The sequence below is a fragment of the Anopheles maculipalpis genome, chromosome 2RL, assembly GCF_943734695.1.
Source record: "Anopheles maculipalpis chromosome 2RL, idAnoMacuDA_375_x, whole genome shotgun sequence".
Lineage (NCBI taxonomy): Eukaryota > Metazoa > Arthropoda > Insecta > Diptera > Culicidae > Anopheles > Anopheles maculipalpis.
In genome coordinates this window covers 5,676,750-5,698,921 of record NC_064871.1, presented here as the reverse complement: position 1 = coordinate 5,698,921, position 22,172 = coordinate 5,676,750, and the positions used below count along the sequence as shown (strand labels likewise).

The 22,172-nt window shown below is 41.7% G+C and overlaps 2 protein-coding genes across 2 annotated transcripts in view; one reads left to right on the top strand and one right to left on the bottom strand.

The window, feature by feature from the left end:
- Window positions 1-14,566, bottom strand: part of LOC126556765 (GTPase-activating Rap/Ran-GAP domain-like protein 3) — a 73,578-nt gene extending 59,012 nt beyond the window's left edge. Inside the window, exon 1 of the mRNA XM_050212245.1 lies at window positions 14,537-14,566. Within this exon, the coding sequence (XP_050068202.1) occupies window positions 14,537-14,565 (29 nt within the window). The 5' untranslated portion in view covers window position 14,566. The remainder of the gene's footprint in view (window positions 1-14,536) is intronic.
- The window catches only part of LOC126558945 (probable N-acetyltransferase san), a 103,495-nt gene that overhangs the window by 67,258 nt on the left and 14,065 nt on the right, over window positions 1-22,172 (top strand). The window lies entirely within an intron of this gene.

The window sequence follows — 22,172 nt, the reverse complement described above, 5'->3', positions numbered from 1 at the left end:
TCAATGTTCTTTCAGTCTTCGAAGCATGTTACAAGCATAAAATTGCTTTTTGTTTTTATTCTACACAATTCATTGTTTCTGGTGGATAATTTGAGATCTCTATTGCTAGAAGATGAACTTCACTCAACCCAAGAGCTTCAATTGAGCTATCAAATTACATCTCCAGTAGTCCTTTCCTCTTAATTCAAAAAGACTAGTTTCAATTAGAAGTATATTTTTAATGAGAATGTTTTACCCACATTTCCATCCATCAAACCGCAATCTGCTTGTCTAAAACCCCTCTCTCTAAAACACCTGACAACGATTTAGCGATAAGACGTCATAATCAATCTACCGATAAGCTGCTTCAGTCGTATTTTTAAAGCTTTGCTAAACTTTTCACCCCACCCCATCCATTTACTTTCCCCGGTTGGATGAAACATGTCTCCCTCCCACCTCAAATTTCACGCTCTGCAAAGGCCGGAAGCGCTGTCAAACTTTTCAATTCCCACAACAAAATGTGACCGAAAGGCTGGATTTGTTCCGTTTTGCTAACCTTATTCTTGTCACGTACCTTTTTTCGGTCAACACAAGCTACAGTCCGCATTTTGCGGCAGTCGAGGGGTCGAAGAGACAGGAAATCAAAATGTGCCCCAGCGTCTCGCCCAGTTCGAATGTATAAATCCTGTATTGCGCTTATCTTTCGCTGCTGTTGTAATAAATTGCATAACCTAGCGTCCTGCTATGCAAAATTTTCTGCTCACTGTAGCGAAACTGCAATTACATAACTCTTCTACCGGGGGGAAGATTCCGAAAACTCGAAGTTGGTAATTTGTATTCTGAGAAGTGAGTCTCCGAAAAAAAACTATACCCTCACACACACACACATAAAGCACCCTGACACCTCCATTGCAGTGCAATAGAAACGTAAAAGCCATCGCATAATGAGCAAATGAAGCGTACTCTTCTAAATTTGCACCCTTTTCACGGACTGCCACGAAATGCTGTGCTGGTAGGTGCTGAGAACAAAATTAATCCCACCCGCCAACCACTTGCTCGTCCCCTTCCTCTCCTCAAAAATCTGCACACGAAAGAGAGCGTTCTACAACGGTCGGAAATAACATTGCCACTATGCTGAACGTGATTCTATTCGCTTCATGTTGGGCAATTGCTGCATCGACCGGGGAAGGGCATGAATGTGGACGATTGGTTGGGAGGGAACGATCACTAGCTGCTGATACGGCAACTTTTCCGGCAACTCACCGTAATCTGCCTTTAAGAGGATCCAAAAAACCCCCCTAAAAACCTCACCCATACAGCTGACAAATAGTGCTTGAGAAAAAGGTTCAGCTGTGCCCAGCAAGACTTGCAAGCTTTGCTAACGAACCAATCGATCGTGTGGTGTGGTTGAGCTGAAGCTTCTTCATAGAGCATTCCTACTGCTTCATCGCTTTTCTTGAGGTTTCGGCGCGTTCTTCAAACACGATGCGCTGCATGCACTAGATTCAAGCGGAAAATTTGGTTACTCAAGCTTTTCCACCAGCGTTTGGGTGGTTTTCTTGACTGGAGAAAATATTTCACTAGCAGAACAATGCGTAAACTCACCGCCACAGGCTGAGATTGGGCGAGCATTATTTCGGCAACGCTTTATTTTAATGCCTGTTTCCAGATTGCGAAACACGTGCCTCGGTAGCGCCGAACGTTAAACGCACAAATTTCTTCATCATACAATTTTTGCTCCAAAAATGTTCCTTCAGAAGGAAGGAAAGTTTGCAGCCTAAAGTTCTGGCTAGCAGTACTGTCAAACAATCAGTTTCTCGTTATCGTTCACTTAAACCGGGTTGGTTTCAAAAGTTCAGTTTCGAATGCTGCGATGCGACCAAAGCGATATGGAACTTAAATCTGCCGACACTTATCTTTCTACCCCGAGTAATAAGCCATTAAATGGAACATGAATTTAAATAAACGCAAAGAAAACACTTTCCCTTTTCAAGCGGTTCCTTTCCTGTTGTGCTTTAGTATTATGCAAGGATTATCTTGCACGTACGAGCCACGGGATGTTTTGCATGATAATCGGGAAAGGAACTATTTTTGGGTGTATGTGTGCTTGGATAATGGAACCACAAAGGGTTCGTTTGAAGGAAAAATATTTTGAATAAAGTCATAACAATTCAATTTGAAAAAAGTGAATATTTTTTATAACAATATCTGACATTGTTTCAGTAAACGAATTCAGAGGAATAAATAAGGGGAAAAAATGCATGAGCTCTATTTGTATCATTCCTTTTCGCTTCTCTAGTACACTTGATTTTAATTTGTAAACCAAATCACCAACTTCATTTGTATTCGCTTCAACCCGTAAAATATGTTTAAAAAGGAGTGTTTTTTATTAAGGTTTACACCTTTAGCTGGAGAATACATCGATGTTAATACTGTTTAAAGAGATATTGAAACCACTTTAGCAGTGTTTTTGGATTTAAATAAAATTAAATTGAAGACTTATTTTGTTAAAGTAGTTGTTCATATCAATCGCTTCTATTTTCTGTATCGAATAGACTCCAAATTTTTTTTTATTTACACTTACAAAACCACCATGCGTCTCCATCATCCTGCGAAAAAAATAATTTGGTGTATTTTTAACAAGATAAGATAAAATAATATAAAAATTCCAACGTGAAAATTCAATTCGTTCGATGAAGAAAAAAGTGTAAAACTTATGCTTCAACCTATAAAAATATCTTTCCTGTATGCTCTTAAGCATCCATGCGCCTCCATCATTTCACAAAATGTTTCTTTCCAAGCTCTTTTCACAAGATTATCAGTCTTCTTCAGCTGAGAGAAAATTGAGCATCTCACATACGATTCAAATACTCTATAAAACCTTTTTGGCACCATATGGGAAATATTACACTAGAAAACCCGATATTCCCATCATAAAATAAATCCTTATTAAGCTGCATTATGCACAAAGTTTGAACCCATTCCATCCCGGTCCGTACGGCCTGATTTGGAAGCAAATAAAATGTAAATAAACCACCCTCAACCCTCATCGCACACAAAGGCATATCGGGTTCAGATCACACTTGCGTAACAGATTAAGTGTACCATTCATAACGTTGCACCGCTACAGAATGGATATAATCATCAATCGGAATTGCATTTCGCGTCGTAAAGCGGCCCGTTCCGTTTCGACGTGCCCACACACGAACCATCCCGTTGATAAAGTGCCAATTGATTGGAAATGATTTTGTCGGTGAAATTCGAACCACCCCGTGGAAAAACCGACATCGATAACGCTGGTAAATTTGTACCCCTGCCCATCCGACACACGCTGACCGACAACACATCAAAAGGCTAACCCAAGCTACAATCTCGGTTCATCCTTTCACCACAACACCGCCCCTCCCTCTTACTCTTGGGGGTGGTGTGTAGCAGATGCGAAAACATCGCATAGCCGCTCTGTCGAGATCGTGTCTTGTTTACAGATAAATGATAGGCCTGGGATCATAACGAACGTACCTCTTACTTTAGGCTTCGGTTTGGGTATCGGATTATCATGCTTGGGGGTGTTCGAAGAGGGAAAGTTGGAGGATAGGGAATTACTCTTTGTGCTCTAGGCAGCACCAGACACAATCAGACATCTCGTGATGCTAGAGAATGATGGTTTGGGAAGCTTAGAAGGCCCTTTTTCTCATAGGTACACGTGCCTCGGATGTCTTTAGATGTGCAAGTCGGAAGGGCTTTAGCCCTTGTTCGGGCATGGGAAAATGTTAGTAGCAACAACATTAAACACGTTTGCCTGTGATGCGATCAGACGCACAATATGTGATGGTACTTCGGTGTCGAGCATAATGGATATGCTAGCCGAGGTCATAAATCTACCCTTCCTCTCTAGGGAGTTTTGGGATGTCGAGGCAGCCATTTACAAAACATTACGCAATAAATCGTTTATGGGTTTATAGAAAATCATTACTTTTAAGAGGTAAATGAACAATAATATCATATTGTGGGGTATTTAAAATTTGCAAAAATAATTTCAAACATTGTTTTTTGATTAATATGCTTCAAGCAAAGGTTGAAAACATCATGCAAAGTAATTATAAAATTAAATTTCATTACCAACCATTTTCACCATTCAATAAACAGAAACTTTACCTCCACGTGCAGACATTTGCATTGCATAATCAAATCCATTTGGTGGCTAACTTTATGGAAACAAAAACTCATTCACCCATGCACGATGCTGCTCCAGATGGTAGCGAGTACTGTGGTCGATTACTAGCATTAAATAACCACCACCCCACAAGCATCCAACCCGGCAGCTGTGTGCACTGGGGCCTGCAGGCCTGCACACAGTAAACAGAACATGTTAATTTAAGTACCAGCTTGAAGTTAGATAAAATAAATACACAGACACTGGCGCACAAAAGCATTCCAGTCTACCACAAGCGACGGTAAACATTCCACAAGTTTCTGTACAAGCAGCATAGAGAAAATGCAACAATTTGTACATACAGGGCTTAGCAGCAGCAATTGTGCCAAACTGGTATGCCCTAGTACTGGTCGTACTGTGAATCAATTCATGGTTTCTGAACAGCAAAGGTACTCTATCCCTCAGTCTGGAGAAGCAGCTGGAACAGTGCTCGATTCCCTTGCTGCTGCTGCTGCTGCTGCTTTCTCTTTGGCATAATGATTGATGATGGAACGAAATCGAGCCCTATCCGAGAACCACACGGTGGAAATGAGCTGCAAACATATATGCTTTTCGTGTACACATATCGAGTGGCATGATGTGGAACAGATCTCCACATCGAGAAGAAATTATTTCGCTAAAAGGGTTCTCAATCGATTCGATTCTACTAAAACCCGGAAATACTACGAAAACATCATTATGAAAAATGTCAGTACCAGTCTTGGGTGCAATTAAAAGTGAAGCGAACGATCATTTAATCCGTTGGATTATGATTGAAAAACTCTCGACAACTTCACACGATTAATTTTCCTTTTCGATGTATTTTTATTATCAGAATCAGAGGCAAATAATTTGCTCTATTTATCTTGCGAGTGAAAAACACCCGCCAACTATTTGGTTTAGTTATGCAAAACGTACAGCAAATAGGCTATCCCCGACAAGCGACAAGGATCAGGTATCGATTTTTCGCCATCCTTCTTCACAAACCTTCACACTGACCTACATCGGAGGCACGATTCGCCCATTTACGCCACGGAGAATTCCTGCACGAGCATCCACCATCGTTAAGGTGTGATGTGGGGTGTACATGAAGCTAACACGGTCCACCCATCGTCTGTCACCGTCCTGGTTCTGCTACGGTGGGATGATCCCGTACCCGGCTTTTAGTAAACAAACGAAATGATAATACAAATCGTCACACTAGGACGCACCGGAAAATGAACCGGGCACCATGTGAAACAGTCTTTTGTCCACCGAGCACTGCCCTGGCGAGTGTTCTGATGTGCTACCGTGACCCCTGACCCAAACCGGGAAAAAACCGCTCCATTTCCATGGTCAGCAAGCCGAAACGGGGCTGTTATATTGTGTGCGCCGTGGGTTACACATTTTTGTTAGTTGTTGTGTTGTTGAATCGGGAGGTTTCCCAACAAGCGCCTATTAACGCGTTGTTTAACGATTCATTGGAAGTAAGGGGGTTGTGATTGGCGTGTGCCTACACAACCGAGTCGAAGAAAATTAATTAAACCTTACTTAGCTTAGTTTAATGAAGTAGCTTATGGTGATTGATGGTTGATTGGAAGAGATTGTTGCTGTTAGATATGGTTGGAAAGTGTATTTTTAAATAACTTATCAAAACAGTTAGTTTCATTAAAAACACAATCGATAAGTTGTGAAAATAGACAAAAAGCTGCTTAACTATTAGAGCGCCATTTGATTAACTGTTCAACCAAACTACCATGCGCCTCTATTAGTCAGTGTGATTAATTATACAAACTACAATGCTTCTCCACGAGTTTAAAAATCATTTCAGCGTTTCATTACAGTTCACTATATTTTACAAATATTATAAAAGGATATTTTAATAAGTAAATACAGAATCGATAAGCATTAAGAGAAGATTAGTTCATATTAAATCTTTTGAACAATCAGTAAAAGAGCGCATTTTAAAGCTAATTTATTTATCCGATCACCACTTCCCATTATAAATTCAATCGAAACATGTAACCAACAGTTTTATCTTAGCTACATTCACAAGCTAAACCCATAGCTCCCTTCGCACCATATACTACTTAACACTTCTATAAATTACCATGCGCCTCCATTAATTCCACTTAATCTTAGCACACCATTTTCAAAAGAATCCATTACCTCACAATTAGCCATTTTCTTTGCTGCATACGTGTATCGCAGCTCTGCAAATGCATTCATTCTCCATTTCATGCTAAACACCCACTTCCACACTTCAACCTGCACTTCGGCTTCTGCATCAATCACTCGGATCGGTTACGATATTGGCTTAAGTTTGCTTCTCACAAGCTGAATGTGCTCTGATGTGAGCAAGGTATACGAACATTCAATATATTGGCAATTGGTTTTTACCATGCTGGTACAACCGTTACCCACTTGGACCTGATTGCACTTGGGGCATGCAAACGAATATCGGTCAAGTGTGTGTGTCTGCGTGTTTTGTTGGTCTTCCTGGCGAACGTGTGCCAAGCGTAGTACAAATCTGTTACAGCCGTCAGGTACAGAGCGCGTGGAAAAGATTTATTGCACTGGTATTGCCTGGTGCCGTGTTCACACTACCGTTTGGACACCGTACGTTATTTGACTGATTGTAGCAATGTGTTGATATTGCTTGCAGATACGGGGATTATGCCTTCTGCAAGTGTTCTATTCAACTGTGCATGGAGTATAGCTTAAGACGAGCTCAAGAGCAAATTCGAAGTTAGAGGTTAGTTTTAATATTTATAATACGCTTCCAAGCTGGGGAAAAAAGCAGCATCTCCCTAACGAATTTACATTCAAGTCAATGAGCTTAATGCGTTACTTGAACTCTCTCAAGAGACCTGTTCTACTGCTAGCACACCCAAAGCGGGCCACCTGAGGGCAACTAATAAATAAACCACTTAGTTCACCTCACCAAGCATACCGACGTCTAGTGCGACGCTTTCGAGAGTCCACCCAGGTCTGCTGCTAATGGAAAGTTTCAAATTTACCACCCATACACTGCTACGTTTGGCCATTTTCTCCACCAAGGGTGACGTTATCCGAGAGTAATGTCATTTGTATTCTAAACAACTTACTGCACAAGATAAGCGGAGCAGATGATTTCATCGCAGTGCATTTCGTTTTCATTATGCTTTTATTGCAATGAGTTTTCCAAGTCAACAATCTGGACAACTGTATGTCCTTCACCATCTGTACATTGTTTCTCTTCGAGCTTCAAATTCAAACCCTCCACTCGTTTACGGTGATAAGTTCCTCGCAACAATCCACGAAACCGAAAAGCCTTATTGGGACCTAATTTATCTAAGCTCTCTAAAATGTTCCAACTCACTACACACCATCAGCCGTAATGCGTTCAACTTTATTGTGACCAATTTTCTGTTCTGCCGTTCGAAATGAAAACCCCCTTTTGAAAGAGACAACCCAGTCACAAGAAGTAGCCCATCAGGGCGTTTGATCGTCGTTGGATAGCTTCGAGCACTCGATGGCTCGATTTAATTTCATTTACCCGACTCAATTGGATACCCTTCACGGTTTATAGAAAGATCGCAAAGGAATGCTTATCCCACCTCTTCCTCGAAAAGAAGAGGTCTGCTTTTTATTTTATCCTCCCCCATTCACAGTGACTTTTCGAACTGACGCAAAGCACAAGTTGCTTCGTGTGTGAGTGAGTGAGAGAGAAAAAAAAGTAATATCGCAAAGATGCCTTATGCCGTTGAATAAGTTTGTCGCTTTACCTTGAATATTGAAACCACAAAATCGTCAACAAGTAGCAAAGAAGTTGATGGATTTTGTGCTATTCATTTCAATAACAGCGGTTTTATGGTTACCGTTGATCAGAAACATGTTTTAGCTCTCTCTCCCATTATAGCTTCATGCAAGCAACTGCGGCTTTAACTTGAATGGGAATAAAAAGTCGAGTAAAGGAAGAAAGAAATCGTTTAAAAAGTTATAATTGAAACAAGCTTCCTAGCTCACACACGCTGTGCAAAACAGAAAGGTTATTAATATCCCTTTTATTATTACAAGTTTTTTTAATAAGAGAACCAACCAAAATTTTTTTTCAAAATTTTTATAACTATCAGTATGGCTTCACAAAAAAAAAATGAGCACCTCTTAAACAAAAAACCCATTACAACCAAAGCATGACCCAACAAACCACCAACGATCTACCACCCTCAATAAACCATTAAAAGTGGCTCAAAACAGTGATAAAATTCGGACATAAGCTCCCCCGGACACATAACGCTTTTGGGCTATTCTTGCTTTTGTTTTTGGACGTTTGTTGTTTCAATACGCTTCCCTTGCAGAGGTTAGGATGTCGTCTGGCTGCGAGTCATTGTAACAACACGACATCGAGCACCGAAGTATGGCGCTCGTAAATTAAACTCATAGGTTACAACTCCATCAAATACGGTAGCGGCTCAAATGGACACATATTTTACCCCAAAAAAAAACTAAACAAAAACAAAGAAACGACTTACAAGTGGAAATCCTTGAAGGGACAGTTTATAGTACCATCAAAAGCCGTACAATGTGAGCCTTAGGCGTGTGAGTGTCTGTTGGTGTGGAAATACTGTTTGCTTTTGGTGGAATAATTTACAAACTTTAAGCCTTGTTACGCTATTTAAAGCACTTTATAGCAGTTTACCGGTCTGGAACGATGGCAGAACGGCTCTTTGTGTGCGAGGATTATCTCTAAATCGGGTTTGCTTCAATGTGCTTCGTAATTATGTCGCAGCAGACAAACCACAACGCACAATGACTGGTTCTTGTGGGCAAGATTTAGTCAACCGGTTCATAGACAAAGCATCCACACAACATCCGCTGGACACCACAATTTTCTATCAGCAGATTCTTCTCGCAGGCACATACCTTTTTGCTTACAGTCTAACAAGCAGGCAGACAGGCAGACTAGTACCTCACCGGTTAACCTTTCGGGTGTTCCAGTTCGATAAGACAACACTCTTGACCTACTTCCACAAGAAAAGGGGATGTAAAGTACTCGTCAAGCCTACGCCATGTTCGATTTATTGTACAGTTCGATTCAAGTGGCTCGAGGCACTCCTTTGTTCGATGCAGATATGGAGGACAGTGTCTGTTAAGAAACCTCGTTCAACTCCACCATTTTCTCAGTCTCTTCAGCTTCATGTACAGCGCGCTCTGCTAAGAATAATATGAAGAAAATACAACCTTTGGGTCTGTGTGTCTGGCTGGTGATGAGGGTAATTAAAGACACGTGACATTCATGTCTTCTTGTTACTTCAAAATTAAATTTCAACGGAACGACATTATCCGGTATCGTATCGGATACTGCTTGCGATAATCAGCATTTCGGCCTTTTCCTGGAACATTCAAACGTCCCGTGTAATTGAAAGCCACTGTCAAAATATCAAGGAAGTGTGATAATGTATCCATCTAACGAGCAGCTTCTAACACGAGAAACCAACAAACAATTAAACTTGTTAAAATAAATTGTTCAACCGAACCCCGTAACCTTTAGCAATATTGCATTCTTGCCCTTACCCGACAGGCTTCTCGTTACCAGCAAAGTACATAACTTTCTCGGTACCTTGGTATTCTAAGCGAACGCTGTATCGATTTACTCCGCACCGCATTGCCAAAGCCATTATCGCCCGAACCGACTGGCGATCGAGTATCGGAGGGGCCATCTCCTTCGAGGTACACACCCAGTCAAACAATCAACAAACACGTTCCACCGATACGACAATACACCACCATCACTCTACTAACCTTCCAACATCCTGTTACAATATTTTTGTCCTTTTCCCGCTGTGAATAAATTTCCTCGTACACTTCGCTGAAGCCTACAAAATGTCTGTGTGTATGCGTGTGCGTTTGTTTCTCGCATTTTCCTTCGAAACATCGTACGAAGCAAATTGAAACATTCCAGCCCACGTTCAACGTCGTGCGGTGAACTTCATCGTCCATCAGCAGTGGCTTGTGCAGAGATTTTCGGTAGTTACGCCCGAGAAGACGACCGGAAACCTGAACCACTGTGTTCCTTCCGCGCGACATGGGTAGCAGACAGTTTGTCGAATCCGTGTGCTTCAACTACACCGAGAATTCCCAGTTCTAGGTTGCTGTCCACAGGATTTGGCTGCTGCTGCCTGCTGCTGCTTCTGGGCAGTTATGTTTATCCGACGAATATTCTTCATCCAACAACACTCCGTACCCAAAATGCCCCGAAGGTATCATTCCGCATGTTATTGTTTCCTGCAGGCTTCCTGCCTGTTCTTGGCATGTTTATAGCGCCCACAAAGTCGTCAAAAGCCGTCTTGTCAGGATTCCTCCAGCTTCTTGTTCGAAGCGCACGACGTAACGCGTATTGGTGATGGAAGCTTGTTTATAGCGCATATTTAGAATGTAATTTGGAGCCCGTAATATACGCAAGGATTTCGCCCGTACGCTTCCATATTGAATATTGAAAGTAATGAGACGACGTACGGCCCTCGTACCGAGGGAGGATTCCGTCCACCTCGAACGAATCACGGTCGGGTAGTCTTATCGAAGCGATTCAGCCGGCCAACCATCAACTGTCAGTCGATACACAGTACGCCTAACGATTATGGCACACTGGCAGGTGCTTCCTCATGGAGCGGTAGAAACCCATAAAAGATTGAACCAGCCGAGATTCCCATGCAGCAACTTCATCCATGCAAACGTTGAGATACAGAGTTTTTTTTCTGGTTCTTTTTTATTCATCCTCCTCTTTTTGGTCCTTGTTTACTCTTGTTCTAGTCATTAGAATCATTCGCATGTGAACAAGTCACGTCGACGTACGGTGACATGCACATGGGCTCGAAAGCAGAACATACGCGCGTTGTCACAGGAATCGATGTCAGGGGTTCCGCCTATATGACACACACACACATTGCCGCCCAGATCGTTGTTCCTGATGGCAGCTAAAAACAACACCCACTATGTTTTTTTTTTCGATCCTCAATTCCCAGCCCTGGTCCTATTCCTTTCACCCGCACAAGCACTAGAGGGAGTACTCGACACGAGTTCACATACGAGCAGTTGTGTCCTCCTGACTCGCTGTGAGGTGTGCAATAGTACAGAACAGGATTATTCTCTTGCTAGAATTCCAATAGGTTTTTTTTTCTTTGACCTCTCTGTCTCGCTCTCTATCTCTTTTATTTATCCATTCCATCCCGAAAGTCCTCAACATTACAAAACTCGTCAAAGGACACGGAACGCTTCACCGAGCAGCTCGGCGTAACAGAGCAATGGTGAACTTTTACTGACATCTGAATACATGGACGATGTCGGTCTTATCTGACGCATCTGTACAGCTGTGGAATCTGCCATATTCACTGCCCTCCGCACCTTAAGCGTCACAGATTATCCTAACCAGGGGTAAAACCCTAGGAAAAAGTTCGTGCCAACGAGGTCCGCTTTGCTGCGATTATCTCATTGCCGGTTCTGTTTGACAGCAATAGGATTCATTATGGAAGGGTGGAAGGGTGGAACGGGCGCTGGTTGTGCGGCAAGGAGGTGCCCATTTTCCGCATCCGATGACTTCACGATGGCAAGTTTTAATAATCCCCACCAGAGTTTAGTCTCTGGTCGGGCTCATAATCATAAATAAGGCTACCTTAACGACAGTTTGTTCCTTTTCTCGCTGCTCCCTTTTTTTTTTGTTAGCGCTTAATTTTCTGTGTGTGTGTGTGTGTGAGGTATAAAGAGACCCGCGTCTAATAACTTATGTCATTTGTTTGATTTTGATTTCCTATCTACCTTAATGACAGCGTATTAAGGATTAGGATAGTGTTTTAGGTGAGATTAGATAAGAGTAATTATCATTAATTTTCGATTTAACGTGTACTTGTGGTCGTAGATATTATCGTTTAGTTAAGTCTTGTGTATCGGTTGGAATAGTGTGATTATTCTTTACGCGCGATGACAGTTGTTCGATTCCCACCGACCTACATCCCGAAAAACCTTTTCTGTTGATTCAATAATATCTTCAAGCACACTTTAATACATATGGTTTGTTTTATCGCTAGGATACATCTTATGCACATCGAGACAACCTTCTACACACATCTCCCATATGATGCCTCCATGTGTCTTTGTTCACATCAAACTGTTTTATACGAGAACAGGCCCGGTAAAACTTTGTTCCTTTCGTCGCCTAGAGGAGCTTATAGACAATCTTACCCATCGTTTCTCTTCCACCTTAGTAAGCAAACCGCAAACCAACTATACCTCGCCACCAGTCCACATAATCTCTCACCTTTTGTGGTCAGCTCAGCAGCATATGTGGAGACACGTGTCTCGGAAATACGCGTCCATATTTGATTACGTTTCATTTATACTCTCCCCCCAAACACACAAACACATAAAGGAAGGGTTGTTTTTTCGGGGTCGAATTTCGAACCATTTGTGAGCCGCATTCCAGGTAAGCTTCAACATCTTTCATTTTGTGAGGCCTCCGGTGTCTCGAGGTCCTGCCCGATCCTTCCAACTAAATGTGCAACCACTGTATGTGGCCTTATAGGGTTATAAATCTGTTTCAGTTGCCATGAGAGATGCTTCGTATGCTTCCACCACATTTCCTCAAAGCAAAGGAAGGGAAAAAAGGCAAATAAAGGTGAATACCAGCGAGGTCTGTGTTTGTGTGTGTGCCTTAGTCCTCGTCGGATGAATTGTTTCATTTACACAAGGAGCAAGGCCAGAGAGGTTAGACGATTTGGGATGATACCCGCCACTTGGATTCTGCAATATTTGATACCCTTCCCGATGCCCTCTTAGTTCCCCTCTCTCCATCCGGGGGTTTTTGGAGATAAAAGTTTTGCTCTACACCACCACCACCACCACCACGCTGCTTTCCATCTTCTTCGGTACAGACAACCATTTGTACGCACATTACTCGGAAAACAATTTATCGAGCAGTAAAAACGCTGGTGCGTTCTGTTATAAGCCTGCCGGGTGAGGAACAAGGGGTTTTCTTTTCGAGAGAAGAGCTGAGAGTGGAGGCAGGTGGGAATGTTTGGTATTCTTTACTTTGTCGAACATTTAATATGGAACGTTGCACTCCCCATGTAGTCATCAAGAGCAGCAGCAGCATCCAAAACGAATCCTTGCCACACTGGGTGTAGGTAAGGTAAGGGTGGAGAAAATTTTCCAACCCACAAATTCGGCGAACTGTTTTAAAGCATTTCAATCGCACCGAATAGACATCCGTCGATTTCTTCGAGCCTATTATTTTATTTTTTTCTATTTGGAACGATAAATTTTCCTCGAACAAAAGAACGCTGAACATTTCACAGCACAAAAGTGATGCGGAGTATTATTGTCTTAGGAGTGCAAAAGAAAGTTTCCACGGTGAAGAAAGAAAAACGATCGTAAACGATCTTTTAAAAAGCTCAAAAAGTTAAAATAAACGATTTGATAACTTTTTCGCATAAGAAAAACCGAACGACTAATGGCTCAATAATTTTCCATCTCTTAAACATACTCTCTTGAATAAAACACTCCTTGACGACAGGTTTGAATGGCAAAAAGTGTTAGGGACGGAGGTTATCTGCAAGCACACAATTAATAATGCTTTCGAACCTCCCTTCACGGCCTCCAAGTCCACCACTCCCAAGCGTCTATTTCTAATTGCAAATGTGCCTGACAGCGTATTACAATTGATACAGCGAGTGTACCAACTCGTTAGCTCGTTTGGTTTCTGCTTGTACTGTGCCAAAAAAGGGGACAATAAACAGACCTGTGTTCGACAACAACTGAAGGGTAGATAGATGCCAGCCAACACGCCACCCTAATGACCCACATCATCATTTCGGGCTGCAAATTTAGCAATTAGCAAATGTACTTTTCGGCTGCTAACACTATTCATTGTCCTCATTCAAAATGGTGTTTTGAACCAATTGCGTGATCTCTTTCGTTAACACAACACAACTACCGAGGCGCTTTTTCCAGTGTAAATGTTTCATAATAGATAAACACAAAAAAAAAACAATTTTACGAGCTTTACTTAAAGAACGAGAATCCGGGGTGGTAAACACGGAACGCCTTCAGAGATAAAATAAATACACAAACGTTATCTCGCACATCAGGCTTTATGCCATTTCGGAAAATTAAACGCAAATAAACGATGCAATCAATAAACGCACCCCACCTGTATTTCGTAACAGTGTTTTATGGCCGACTGCTGATTGCCAAAACTGTCTCGATATGACGATAAACACACACACACACACGCCACATAGCCACAAGCAGCAAGCCGTTTTTATGTTCGAAAAATTCAGTACGTTTTTATATTTAACAGCCGATCGATTACCAATCGTCGCACAGTATATTAAAGTTTTCCACAAAAATTACCTTTGAGCGGTCGTTAAATCCTTATCCATTATGCTGCTGCTGCTGCTGCTGCAAACGGTTTGATACGGCTGATATGACAGAATCCTTCCTGGCCACGATGGTTGGCTGGAGTTTTATTACAAAACGATTCAATGTACTGCTGTCGCTTCACACTCTTAACACACACGGTGGTACACGATCACCCGTTTCACTGCTTCATTATGTAATTTACATCACTTCCCAGTTCATCACCCACTTTTCACCACCCGTCACAATCACATTCACTCGCACACACACGTCGTTCTAAAATGGATGAAAATAACAAAAAAAAACCCTACTTTAATGATTATACAAGTAATAATAACGCGACATTCGAGGGGTTATCAGTACATCCGGATGAATAATTATTTTTTACTCATTTTTACACACACTCAAACACTCCCTTTCCAGGAAAGAATGAAAGGAAAACAATATCATAGCAATTAAACTTTGATCTGATAAGCCAAACGGAACAATCTAGCACGAAACAGGACACAAAAACACACACGCACCCTTGCTGGTCCACTAACTTGAGGACGTGTTGCGTTTGCTTCCGGACGTTCCCATTTTCCTTTTGCACCCCTTTTTTGCTTTTACGCCCAACGAGTTCTCTTCCTGGGACTCTGGGTTGCTTTTTCTGACCCCAGGTTTTTTTTTGTAAGCTAGCACAACAACACCCCCTAATTATGATTCCAACGATCGAACCTGCAAATGAACCGCTTCACATACGCCGAACGCAACACACCAGTGCACCTAGAGACCTAGTTTTCCATTGCATATACTCCTACTTGGTGCCGAAAAAACTCCGAAACTGCACAGTCACTGAGTCCTTCGGCACTACCAAACTATCACTTCCGGGTTTCCAGCGTCAAAAACTCACCCGAAAAATTCGTGTTCCAGTACATTCACACAAACTGCCCTGAAACGCCCCCACAGTCAACTAAACCATTGCAGGTGATTTTTCACACCAAACTGAACGATGTGAAGTCTGTGTGTGTGCTTGCAGGCGTAGCAGAACTGCTTGCCGGCGAGTTCCACGCCACGAACATAGGCTGATGGCGCGCGCGAAAACTGAAACCGAAACCCCGAGCCACGAGCCACCGAACAACAGCAACGCAGGCGAAGGACGAACGGACGGTTGGGCGTGTTTTGGGTTGGGTCCAGCTTCGGTCCATCGTTGCTACCACTCATCGAGTTACCGAACCGTCTGGGTGGTTGGGTCGGGCCGAGTGGAATTGAGGTGCCCGGAGAGACACAATTACGAAGATGCCGGTTGACGTGCTGAAGAAAGCTCGTTCATTCATGCTTTTTCGCAGCAGGAAAAGTTGAAGAAAAAACAACACAAACAAATTTCTATAAATCATTCTCGAGCAGGGAGTGATTTTGTTGACATTCAACGAGGATTAAAATTGATCGGAGACGAAAGCTTGCATTTTAAATTAACTTTGACGTGGTTTCAAAAATTCTCATACCGACATGGGCTCAGATTCTTTCATATAAAATTATTTTAAGATCCTTTCTTAAAATTTGTTGATTTCTTATCATTTCGAAAACAATTTATTTGCTTTATAACTTTACTATAAAAATCTCTTCCACTAGCCTTTCAAAACGTTGGCCGTATTCCCGTAGCTGTGCGTAAAGTACGCCACAACTCACGTGACGTTGTCGCCTAACACCTCAACGCTTCGATGCTGAGTTACCCGAACGATACGCGCCCTGAGTGTTCCTTTGACGGCAAATGAGTACCGTCGTTGTTCCGTGTAATACTATTTACGAAGCTTTTAATCGAATTGGTTCGGTATTAGAGCGAGACAAGGAAAGCGTCACTCACTCGCTCACGAGGAAGCCACTTCAAAACTTTACTATTTCGCCGTTTGATCGTGTGCACGGATGCGTTCTTTGTTTCTGTTTTCTATCACCATTTTTTCGAGCACCATACAAGGCCCCATTTTTTTTTGGCGGGTAAACAACCTTTAAACGCGCTGCAACAAAGCAACTTGCCACCCATACATAATGTATGCTTCCTTGAGGTGGGCAGAAACAACAAAAAAAAACGGACGGTAGAGGTATTCTTGGTGGTGTTTTCTTGCGTGCGGCGTATGGAAAAAAAGCACAATCAAAAGCAGACCCACAGGTACATTGGATACGTTGGGTGGACCTTCCCACTGGCAGGACTCATCATGCTTGCTTCTCGTTATGTTCGCACAACGCACCATGCTTGTAAATGGTTTCTTTTCATGCGTTACGATGAGCGCTTTGAATTATGGAGCACAACTAACATTGCATGCCGGCCGCATACCTACACACACACAACATTTTACTGTGGTAAACCAAACCCCGAGGCCTTTGACTCCACGCCACAGAAAGATGATATGCAAATTAACGATCGATTCGATGGATTGCGCTTTATCTCCCTCGCTCACTCTGTCATCAACTGTGGCTCGTTTGTGGTTTGCTAACATTTCGCATTCACCGTGTGTGTGTGTGTTGCGTACGCTTGTGGCACGTGCTGTCGCGACTACGCGCTTCATTTCCAAAAACATGTGAAATAAATGTAGAAGAAAAAGAGGGATTTCCTCTCTACAGCAGAACATATCTCATTGTGTAAAAAGAAACGAATATTTTTATAAAATATATCCCCTGTTTTGCATTCCCTTTTTGTCGTGTCTATGAGTGAGCAGTGAAAGATTTTAATTACACTTCGAAAGCGGTGGTAGACATGGCTGGTGGAAAAATTAATTTAATTCAAGTTAAAATTTTTGAAAGGAAAAAAAAAGAAAACACTTCATTTTTGCAGTTCCGCTGTTCATGGAGAATTGATGAACGTATAAACTATTCGTATAAGGTTGAAGTGTGCAGCATTTTTTAATTAACGCTCGGTTTTCTCGACAATCTTCATTAGGCTGTGTGTATAAATATCGTCACTTCTAATTAATGGTTTGCTGTTGTGCAAAATTTCATTTGAATATTGAGATTTTAAAATCAACTCAAATTTAAAAGCAAATAATCAAAAAGCAAAAAGCAAATTGAATAAAACAAAATTACTTGAAAAACTTATTTGAATGCTGTAAGCGCCAGAAGGTATGCAATGTGCATAGCGCTTTGTAGGAGCATTTCTATTTGATTTTTGCTGAGGATCAACAGGCAGTTTATATTTTAAAGAAACATTCAATAAATCCAGAAAATTTTCGTACTTATTGCATTAATTCAAGAAGACGAAGACAAAGTACCTGCTTGCCGGAGGCTCTGACCGTGATAAAGCCAGACTCGGAAGCAGAGTATCAGTTGACGGCGACGATCTCGAGTTGGTAGAGAAGTTCTGTTCCTTTGGTACGATCGTAACTTCGGACAACAACGTAAGCAACGAAATCTGAAGGCGCATTGTTCAGGGAAATCGTGTCTACTACTGACTCCACAAACTCCTGCGATCCAGAAGACTCCAACAACACACGAAATGTACGATTTACCGCACCTTAATACGTCCGGTAGTCCTCTACGAGTCTTGGACTATGCTAATAGAGGACACTAATGCACTCGCTATTTTTGAACGGCAGGTGCTAAGGACTATCATTGGCTTAGTGTGCAAACAGGACGTGTGGCGAAGTCAAAGCCGGAAGGATACGTTGGCTGGGGCACGTGATGAGGATGCCGGACTCATGCCCCACCGGGAAGGTGCTCGTCAGCGACCCTTTCGGCACGAGGTGTAGAGGAGCACATCGAGCTCGTTGACTGGATCAAGAGGAGTATAATCTATCGGAGATTGGATGCAGCCGTGGATGGAGGACTGCAGCCCTAGACCGAGTTTCCTGGAAGAAGCAGTAATTAAAGATTGTTATCGAATTTCTGCATTATGTTTTACAATCTGCGGATCTTGTCAGTCAATATTTCCCTTGGTAGAAACTTTTGTTACTATGACTTGATTTCCATTCATGTATTCTACATAACGATTGTGAAAAAAGGTGATTGATTTGCATTATTATATACAAACATCCCTTTGAAAGAGCTGTCGGATCTGAAAAGTATGTTAAGCATTTTCAAGCACGTTTAAAACTTCGTTATTACGCTTGATTGTGAGAAACAATGTGAAAGATCAATGCTCTTATATATAGGTAAGAGGTTCTGAAATTTAATATTTTCTTAATTTCGTCTTATTTTTTTGGACGTTCTCTTTGGAACACCCCAAAAAACCGTCAAATAATTTCTATGCCTTGATTTTTTGAAGCTAAGTGTCACAAAAATTCGAAGCTCCTTTGCTTTAATTAAATTCCCGTTGAAAGAAACTAACGCCAGAACGCGTCGACACTTGCTGCCATGTCACGAAACAGCCGAAACAGCAAATCGTTTCCACAATGTGTGGAATGTTCCCTATTCGTTCTTCTTGTAGCCTTTACCAAACCAAACGGCCCAAGAACAGAAAGTAAGGCGAAAAGTACATAAGTTCCACTCCAAAACATTGACCCACCCGTAAATCATCGCTCAACAAAATAACCTCCCCGCGTGTTGTGTCTGCAAAGCCCACCAACAAATCCACCTAGTGCCGCAAATCTTCCCAACTTTCCTGGGAGTTATTGGGTTTTGCCGCATTTCTATTTCGGCTGTTACTGCGCAAAACGGAAGAAGGCGCGAAATTCAATCGGCAGGCTGTCAGGCGAAAGCATCGTCGATCAAACAAACGGATGGGAAACGGGGAAGAAAAAATGGCCGAATCCAACCGCGCCAAGAAGAAGTTTGTTCGTTCACTGGACGAATTATTGTTTCTGTTACAGGTCTACCGCGAATTTTCCGCCTTCTTTTACAACCCCTAGTGTCGTATACAATCCTCCATTAGCATTATTTATCTTTCCATTCGGTTCGGTTTATTGAACTTCGATCCTCCCAAAAGTGGTTCGTTTTCACGCGCGTAGAAGGTTTCCTGATGCTGCTGGCAGGGAAAATCAAACCTCAAGCTCACAACCAATTTTCACCTTCTGCAGGTAAGGTTGTGTTAGGCTAATGGACTTCATTGCACGAACGGCACAGGAGAACCGGAGTTACCGAAAATATGATTATCCCTGCAGTAAATTGACCTGCCAGTCTATCGGTACACTGGATACCTGACATTACATCATAATCGACGGCGAATCGAAAATCGGTACCCCTTTACACGGCACCCTGAGGAAGCCTTTCGCCAGCTGGGAAAGCTTATTTATGTGTTTCGGTAATTCGGACGATAAGTGTGTTTTCATGACCATTTCTATTTCCGTTCACCTGCTGCAAATGGCACTTATTTTTGGATGAACTTTCCTCTCGGGAATTGTAATGGCCGATGGTCGTACTTCAGTGATCAAATTCGATTTACGTACTTGTTGGAGCATTTTCCGAACATGCATACTAGAAAGAAAAACAAAGCACCGAATGTGGTCGAGTTTTCATACGGTGGTAATCCGTACGTTCTGTAATCCTTGTCATGAGTCATGAGAATTTTACAATTCATTCGAACCCTTTTTCCCTTTTTCGTGACACTGAACATACACACCCGGATCCGGTTTGAGCTGCACAGAAAGAGCGAGCGTGAGCTAGTCTTTTTGCTTCTAAAATATGCATGTCCACTTCATTCGAAATGGGATGACATTGATTGGAAACTGGGCGCAAGCAGCTGAAGCCGTACGGGACGTATGTATTTTACTGGAAAGCAAAAGAAATGAAAGTTGTGAGAAGAAAAAGTCATCACCGGAGGGTCCGGTCCGGTTCAGCTCATTTCGTTGCATATGAGTTCGGAGGTAATGGGTAGTCCCACGGATGATTTGATAGCTGGAACAAACGATCCATGATGACAGTCTGTTCGTTCGATATTGAGCTTCTCGATTTCAACACTGATTATTATCGAACTGACTTTTTTATGCTGATTGGTTGAATGTAGGGGCTGCACAGGCAGCATGGTCATATTTCATAACCAACACAAAAATGAAGCAAGCAGTAATCGTGAATCAAACATGTTGATGACATACAGAAATGATTTGTTTGGGCTTGAAGAAGAACTGTTTTTTGGTTTTGGAAATCCAAGTCCCTGACTGGGGATATGATGAAAAATTCAATTCAAAGTGTGTAACGTTGATTGCATAAAAACGTTTAAACTGAGCGAATAATTGAGCCATGCGGAAATCTAATGATTAATTTGTTGGACAAAGAGCTGTTTTACACGATCAAGGAATGGAATCTTATTATGAACTAACTGGTCCTTGGTTAATATGTCTTTTTTAGGCTAAGCGCAGCTGATTTCTGTATTTAGAGCTCGTCTATCAATAGAAAAAGACATCCTGGAGGTCATAAAGTTGAAAATTTATGTGTTGCATTCCAGACCTGGAAGGGCAAGACTAGATTCAATATCAGCGCCCAAATTTAGGCAATTTGTTTTGATACATTGTTACATTTGTTACAGTAAAGATTTATTGCACACGGCTGATGTACTACAATTCACACGATCTTAACATAGCACAACTCAAAAATTAATGGTCTATTGATATTTTTTAAAGAATAAATTGAAAAAAAATTGTAATCGTACCAATAACAAAGTTTTTATTCTAAAAAGTTAGTTGTTAGACGAAAAAAAATCAGAAAACACAAGTCTTCTTGAGAATCTGAATCCAAATAATAAGTAAACTCATGATAAATCCTAATGGTAGTTATGAATTTTATTGTAAAATAATTAAACGGCAACAAATCTTTAACTTCAACGAAAAATTAAAAAAGGCAAGAAACTATACCTAAAACAACAAACTAACTTGTTCCCTTATAAACTGTAATTGAATTCTAGTTTAACAAAAGCAATCAGTTCCATTCAAATCAAACGATGATGTTTAATATTCTCACGAAACTTCAAAGTTCAAACTGTTAACGCATTTTTGCTTTCATCCCGCAAGTTGAAATTCATCCGGGACCAAAACATTAAAACAATTTCAATAAAAAAAGATCCACTTTGCCTGTCCACTTCATCGCATCTCACCACACCACCCCCTATCATCACCGATCACTGGCTATTGTGTGCAAACTTTTCATTACAATGAATGTTTTCCGTGTTCCTATTTCCTACAAACAACCGGGCGCCTCCATCGATACCTTCTCCCTTTCCCGACCAGGTTGGCAAATGCAAATTGAAAACTATCCAACCACAACTTTACCACTTCCACTGAGATGCTCAAAGAGATTTGAAAAGTTTCCTTTCACTGAAGCGTTTTCTTTGTTTTTTTTTTCGCTCGGTTTTTTCTAAGCGAGAAACATTCTTTATTTTCGACATCTCAACTGTTGCGCTTTGTTGCAATTGGTAGCTGCAAATGACGAAGCATTTCTTTTGTGTTGTGTTGAGATATAAAAACACAAACTGGTCCACCAACGATACGGAAATGATTCTTTGCCACACACACACACACACACACACACACACACACACACACACACACACACACACAAAAACTAAACGACCATTCCCAGCGACGGTCGACAAACCGGGTTGAGATTGTCTATTTTCTTTTCGCGTCAAAACCAAAGCAAAGCGTACCGAACCCTGCTGGTGTTTGGATCCATTCACTCAGTGGATGTGAGTCAGTGTAACAATGGGTTGAATGTGGCTTGAAATGGATAA